At 40.6% G+C, this 7,257-nt stretch overlaps 1 protein-coding gene across 1 annotated transcript in view; it reads left to right on the top strand.

Moving 5' to 3' along the window:
• The window catches only part of LOC106867681 (cap-specific mRNA (nucleoside-2'-O-)-methyltransferase 2), a 47,434-nt gene that overhangs the window by 28,107 nt on the left and 12,070 nt on the right, over positions 1-7,257 (top strand). The window contains exons 10-12 of the mRNA XM_014912622.2: positions 29-178; positions 1,041-1,139; positions 5,646-5,829. Coding sequence (XP_014768108.1) covers positions 29-178; positions 1,041-1,139; positions 5,646-5,829 — 433 coding nt within the window. The remainder of the gene's footprint in view (positions 1-28; positions 179-1,040; positions 1,140-5,645; positions 5,830-7,257) is intronic.

The raw sequence follows: 7,257 nt of genomic DNA on the forward strand, positions 1-7,257 counted from the left end.
TATACATATGCATTATTTTTCTTTGCAGGATCTGAAAATATTTGGTAGGGAAGAGGAAAATAAATCCCATCAACAGTTAACGCTGATTGTCAATGTAACTTCTCCAACAACGCTGCTTGGCAAAGGAGAAATTCTGGACAAAATGTTGCTGCTTACCAAAGTCTCTTTTGCTCTTCAAGTGAGTGTCTCTTAAAGCTCCGGCTTCTGTCTCTTCAACTGTCTTGAATATTTTCTGTTCTCTTTGTTGTTTAACCCCGGTTCAGTCCTGATTGAGTAGATCAACGGTATTCCCAAGAAGTTTTGGACCCAGAAGTCAACTGGAATGATTCTGGGACAAAGATCGAGAACTCGTAAAATACCTGTCAAAAGGTCATGTCATCAATGCAGAATACTACACGTCTCTTCTGGACAAACTGCATGAAGCTGTTGTGTCCTGTTCTTGCAGGACAGTGCATCAGCACACACAGTACATGAAACCTTACAGAAAATACATGACTTTGGCTTTGAATTGGTAGACTACCCACCTTTCTTTCCTGACTTGGCCTCCTTCAGTTATCACCACTTTTCACAACTGAAGAAATATCTCAAGGGAACGAAACTTCACTCTGATTCGGAAATGATCACTGCTACTGAGGCCTGGTTGGCGGCCCAGCCTTCCGAGTCCTTTTTACAGAGCTTACGGAAATTGAAGGACTGCTGCAATAAATGTTTGAATCTGAGACGGGGAATATGTTGAATAAAATTATAATTAACTGATCTTCCTGTATTTTCTTTTACCCAAAGTCAGGAACTTTTCAGCACCCCTTGTATATACATACAACCAGTTTCCTGCAGTTTCTATCTGCCAAATCCACTCATAAATCATTTGTTGGACCAGGGCCACAGTAAAATACACTTGCCCTGGGCACCATTTGGTTACAAAGAAACTCAACCAGAGCTGTACCTGCATTCAGTTGACTATTTTTGTGTTTTTCTATCTTATTTATTTGGTGTTTCTAATATAATTGTGCTAATGAACTCTTTCATTTCATTTACTCTAGAAACTGAAGGCTGATGACAATCTCCTACTTCTGACTCATTCCTTTCTGACGAGATTCTCCGCTGGTCTTCTGCTTCTTGCTTATGATTGCTTCCAGAAGGTTTGTAGGTTTATGGTCTTTTGTAATTTATTATTTTTTTTTTATGATTTAGTCACAGCAGGAAGAGACGGATCTGTAACCTTTTATATATTATTGTGCATCAATACATAACGACTGTAAGATGGCAAGCTGCAAAATCGTTAGCATGCTGGGCAAAGTAGTTAGTGGCATGTTATCCGTTTTTACGTTCTAAGTTCAAATGCCATCAAAGTCAACTTTGCTTTTTAGTCTTTCAGGATTGATAAAATAAGTACCAGTTGAACACTGGGGTCAATTTAATCAACTTACCCGCTCCACTGAAATTGCTGGCCTTGTGACAAAATTCGATATCATTATATACAAAATCTAAGGTAGCAAGCTGGCAGAATCGTTAGCATGCCAGGTGAAATGCTTAGCGGTATTTCGTCTGCTGCTACGTTCTGAGTTCAAATTCCGCCGAGGTCGACTTTGTCTTTCATCCTTTCGGGGTCAACAGATTAAGTACTAGTAGCATACTGGGGTCAATCTAATCAACTGCACCCCCCCACCACCAAATAAGTATCATTTGAGCACTGGGGTTAATGTAATCAATTTGCTCCCCACCACCCACGAAATTGCTGGCCTTGTGCCAAAATTTGAAACCATTAATAATAAGGTAGGGAGCTGGCAGTATCCTTAGAACTTCAGACGACATGCTTAGTGGTATTTTATCAGGCTCTTTATGTTTTGCATTCAACTCTTCTAAGGTTGATTTTACCTTTCATACTTTTGAGAATGCATAAAATATGAAGGTCAACTAAAATGTTCATAGGCTGACCAAGCTACTCTCATGCAGTGTGATCAAATGAGGTTTATTTTTCAACATGGTCCCCCTTGTGGTCCACTCACTTCTTCCATCGGTGTTGCAGTTCTTGGATCCCATTGGGGAAGAAGCTTTCACCCTGTTGGTCAAAAGAGTCATCGACAGCAGATGTGATGTCATCATCATTGCAATACTGGTTCCCAGCCAGGAGTTTTTTATAATGTTGAGAAACAGATGATAGTCAGATGAGGGCCAAGTTAGGGTAACAGGAAGGGTGACCAACCAGTTCAAAGCGACAGTCACACACAACAGCCATTGAAAGCAAGGACTTGTGTGCTGGAGTATTGTCTTGATGAAACAAGATCCCTTTCATCAGTTTTCCTGGGCATTTCATCTCGATAGCCTTTCATTACTGTCTCAGAAGTTGACATAGTACCCTCCATTGATGGTGTGGCCTTTTTGAAGATAGTCAATAAAAATAGTCAATAAGAAATTATTGTACACTAGCTGGCTCCGTGCTGTCAAAAATGACGGTTAATTATAGTATTTTATATATAAATAAGGTAGAAAATAATCACAGATACAAACATTTACATACTTCCCTTCTACATGCATACATACACACATATACTGAGAGTTGAAACGCTGTTTGATTTTTCTTTTCGGCATTGAATGTTCACCATCCCACTTCCATTGCACACACACACACACACACACACACACACACACACACACACATTCACATGACTTCCTTTTACATACACACACGTATACTCACACAGAGTTGAAACGCTGTTTGATTTTATTTTTCCAACCGTAGAACTTCCATCATCCCACTACCAAGTTTGCCATCACCTCTTCCTTCCTTATTTATCTATCACCCCTTGCTTTCTCATTCATCTATCACCCCTTCCTTTTTCTCATTCATATGTTGTGACGGAGAAATACACAAGAGTATTATTATAGTAGATTATTACAGAGATTCCACTGTCATGGGGGAGATCATGGCCTCTGTGATTCTTCTGTAGAGTGTCTGTGACTAAGTGGAGGAGAAAGAAACTCTGATTCCTGAATTATTGCAGTGGGAAGCAAGGAATGCAGTTATTGAATTATTTATCTGAAGACCAAAAAAAAAAAAAATAAATGTTTGCAACAGAGTGAACTCTTTGATAAGAGCAGTACATGTCTATTTAGTGGTGGTGGTTGTGTTAGTGGTGGGGGTGGGGTAGGTGATAGATTAAACCTACCGCTCTACATCGCTGGTGTGCTGAAGAAACTTACTCACAATAGACGCAGGAGTGACTGTGTGGTAAGTAGCTTGCTTACCAGCCACATGGTTCTGGGTTCAGTCCCATTGTGTTGCATCTTGGGCAAGTGTCTTCTACTATAGCCTTGGGCCAACTAAAGCTTTGTGAGTGGATTTGGTAGACAGAAACTGAATGAAGCCCGTCGTATATATATATATATATATATATTTATGTTTGTGTGTCTGTTTGTCCCACCCACCATCACTTGACAACCGAAGTTGATGTGTTTACATCCCTGTAACTTATCGGTTTGGCAAAAGAGACTGATAGAATAAGTCTTACAAAGAATAAGTCCTGGGGCCAATTTGTTCGACCAAAGGCAGCGCTCCAGCGTGGTCGCAGTCAAATAACTGAAACAAGTAAAAGGATAAAAGAATACATCTGTTGGTTGGCTGGTTGGTTGGTGTGAAGCTAGAGTTGAAGACACTTGCTCAAGATGCCATGCAATAGGATGTCAGATGCAGTCTGAAATCACATACATGAGAAGCAATGTTTTTCTTAACCGTCTGTTACTGGTATCTTTGGATATATATATGTGTGAGTGTGTATGTATATATATTTATATATAAATGTATTTGTATATATATATATATATATATGCATGTATATAATATATACATATATCTTTTATTTTTTAATCTTTTACGTGTTTCTAATCATCAGACTGTGGCCATGCTGCAGCACAATCTTTAAGAGTTTTATAGTTGAATGAATTGACCCCAGGGCTTATTTTTTAAAGCCTGGAACTTATTCTGAATTGCTAAGTTACGGGGATATAAACACACCAACACCGGTTGTCAAGGAGTGGTGGGGGACAAACACAGACACACAGACACCTGTGTGTACATACACCACGGGCCTCCCCCTGTGTCTATCCACCAGATCCACTCACAAGGTTTTAGTGAAGTCAGCGCCATAGTAGAAGACACTTCTCCAAGGTGCCACACAGTGGCACTGAACCTGGGACCTTTTAGTTGGGAAGCAAACTTCTTACCACACAGCCATGGGTACCCAAAAGTAATGGGAAACATTCTCTGTGGGACAAGCCCGTTGTACTTCGGGCTCCTGCCACTAGAAGTCACTTGATGTAACCCTCAGGTATCAGTCTGCCAACTGGTGGCATTTGGTGCAGTTGTACTGCGACATGGTGCATCTTTGTTTTGCAGTGCTTCTCCCCTGTTTGTTGATTTTGCTATGGCTGAAATGAAACAAACAGCATGCTTCGGTGAAATCCTGTTTTCTGCTGGGGCAAATGGTTGCCGAAACAGTTGTTACGCTTCGAACAGCTCTCAAGGCTGCTGCCATGAGTAGAGCACAAGTTTACGAGTGGTTTCCATGCTTTAGGAATGGCCTCTTGTTGCTTGAAGACCAATCTTGTTCAGGGTGACCATCAACTTCCTGAACAAATGAAAACATTATGAAAATTTATGAACTGATCTTGCAGGACTTTCACTGAACAATTGATGAACTTGTTGCTATGACTGGTGTGTCCTGGTCCTTCTGCCAATGAATTTCGAGTGAGGAATTGCGAATGAAAAGAGTTGCAACAAAATTTGTGCCTTGCTTGCTAACGGAAGATGAAAAGCAGTCACGACTGAATGCATGTCATTAATGGAAAGAACATTTGGAAGTTGGTCTGGACCTTTCTTCAAAGGTCATCACTAGTGATGAAAGGTAGTGCTATGGAATTTGCAGATGTGGAAGAGGTGAAGAAAAAAGACGACAGAGGAATTAAAAGGCATCACTTCGCAAGAGTTCCAGCACTGCTTCGAATAGTGGAAAACGCAACTGGACCAATGCATTGCTTCAGATGGAGAATACTTTAAAGGTGATAAAAGTGTAAAACATGTAAAACTAAGTGAATAAAATAATATTGCAAAATTCCAGTTTCTTTTGAGTATCCCCTCGTATATATATATATATATATATACCTCCTGACCACATGGTTCTGGGTTCAATGACACTGCATGGCACCTTGGCAATGTGTCTTCCACTATGGTCTTAGGGTCACCAAAGCCTTGTGATTAGATTTGTTTGAAAGATACTGAAAGTAGTCCATCGTGTGTGTCTGTGTGTGTGTATGCACTTGTGTATTTGTTTCTCATCACTGCTTGATAATGTTGGTTCATTTACACCTCTTCTGTGACCTAGCAGTTTGGCAAATGACACTGACAGAATAAGTAACAGGCCTTAAAGAAAACATTTATAAATACTGAGGTTGATTTATTTGGCTAAAACCCGTCAAGGTATTGCTCTAGCATGGCCACAATCTAATGACTGAAGCAAGTAAAAGATATCAACTATATATGGGTATGTGTGTGTGTGTGTGTGGTGTATATGTGTGTGTGTAGTGTATTTGTTTGTATTTATGTCTTTCAATACAGTTGAACCAATTTTCTTCCGTTTTCTTCAAAACAGATTGCGATATTTCCCACGCCATGTGCTGGAACTTTGAAACAGTTGGTATTACTTTCAGACTTCACTTCCTGTCCTGGTTACATTGCCAAATACTTGCAGGTTCTTGTACAAACCTATGAGCGCCATGGATCAAGCCAGGAACGAGACGTCTTGGAGATTGTTCCAATGAAAATTCTGAATAAAGGTTTGTGTAAATGCATTATTACCATCTCTATTTAATGCGCATTTTTCCATGCTTGCATGTGTCAGATAGAATTTGTTGAGGCAGATTTTCTGCAGCCAGATGCTTTTCATTTCATCCACCCTCACCTGTTTCCAAATAAGGTAATATTTCCCCATGGGAAACTCAGAATAAACAACATCACCAGCATGACATTGATGCTTGTTTAAAACCCTCCTTGACAAGGGTACATACAAACACACATATATGTGTGGAAGCGAGAGACCCAAGAAGACATAGGATGAAGTACTGAGGAACGACTTCAGGAAACTAAACCTTTCAGGTGAGATGACAAAGGACCAAGACACCTGGATGTACTCAAGAAACCAACCCTGCAGGTGGTGTAAAGCACTTGTGAAAATGCCATGTAAAAATGCCCCTGTGGTGCCACATAAAAGTGCCCGTGCAGTGCCTCATAAATGAACCCATGCAGTGCCATTTAGAAGCACTTGTGGCAGTGCCTGTATAGTGCCACTTAAAAGTGCCCAGTACACTCTGCAAAGTGGTTGGAGTTAGGAAGGGCGTCCAGCCATAGGAACCATGCCAAATCAGACAGGAGCTTGGTTCAGCCCCCCAGCTTACCAGCCTTGGTCAAACGTTCCAAGCCATGCCAGCATGGACAGCAGACGCTAGATGATGATGATGATGATGATGATGATAGATATACATACATGCATATCTATATACCCCACCACACACACAGATCCTTTTTTCATCATTATTTTAACAGGCCCTTTATAATACTTTGCATTGGTCTGATGGAGTTTGAGGCAGATTTTCTATGGCCAGACGCACTTTCTGTTGCCAGCCCTCACCTGTTTCCAAGCAAGGTAATATTTCCCCCCATGGCCAGACATGTTCTCACGGAAGATTGGAAATGGAATACACCACTTGTATGACAGTGACACTCGTTTACAATTATCGCACAATGTCAAAACAAGAAGACTCAAACACACTCATGCACACATGTGCACACTTACACACTCACACATGCACGCACACACACATGCACGCACACACACACATGCTTTAATATTTTGCTTAGGCATTGCAATAATAATAATCTTGTGTTAGAACTCAATATACATGTGAAGCTAAAGGGTAATACTCGAGCACTTAACTATGAGTGCATTGCATCTTTTAGCAGAAACAGCTGTAACCTAATGAAGTTCATAACAGAATTATTTATCCCTTTATCATCCCAATTTCTTATATGTATATATGCAGGATGGCTATGTGGTAAATAGCTTGCTTACCAACCACATACTTCCAGGTTCAGTCCCACTGCGTGGCACCTTGGGCAAGTGTTTTCTTCTGTAGGCTTGGGCCAACCAAAGCCTTGTAAGTAGGTTTGGCAGACAGAGGTTGAATGAAGCCCATTGTATATATATA

Source organism: Octopus bimaculoides, chromosome 27 (genome assembly GCF_001194135.2).
Source record: "Octopus bimaculoides isolate UCB-OBI-ISO-001 chromosome 27, ASM119413v2, whole genome shotgun sequence".
Classification (NCBI taxonomy): Eukaryota; Metazoa; Mollusca; class Cephalopoda; order Octopoda; family Octopodidae; genus Octopus; species Octopus bimaculoides.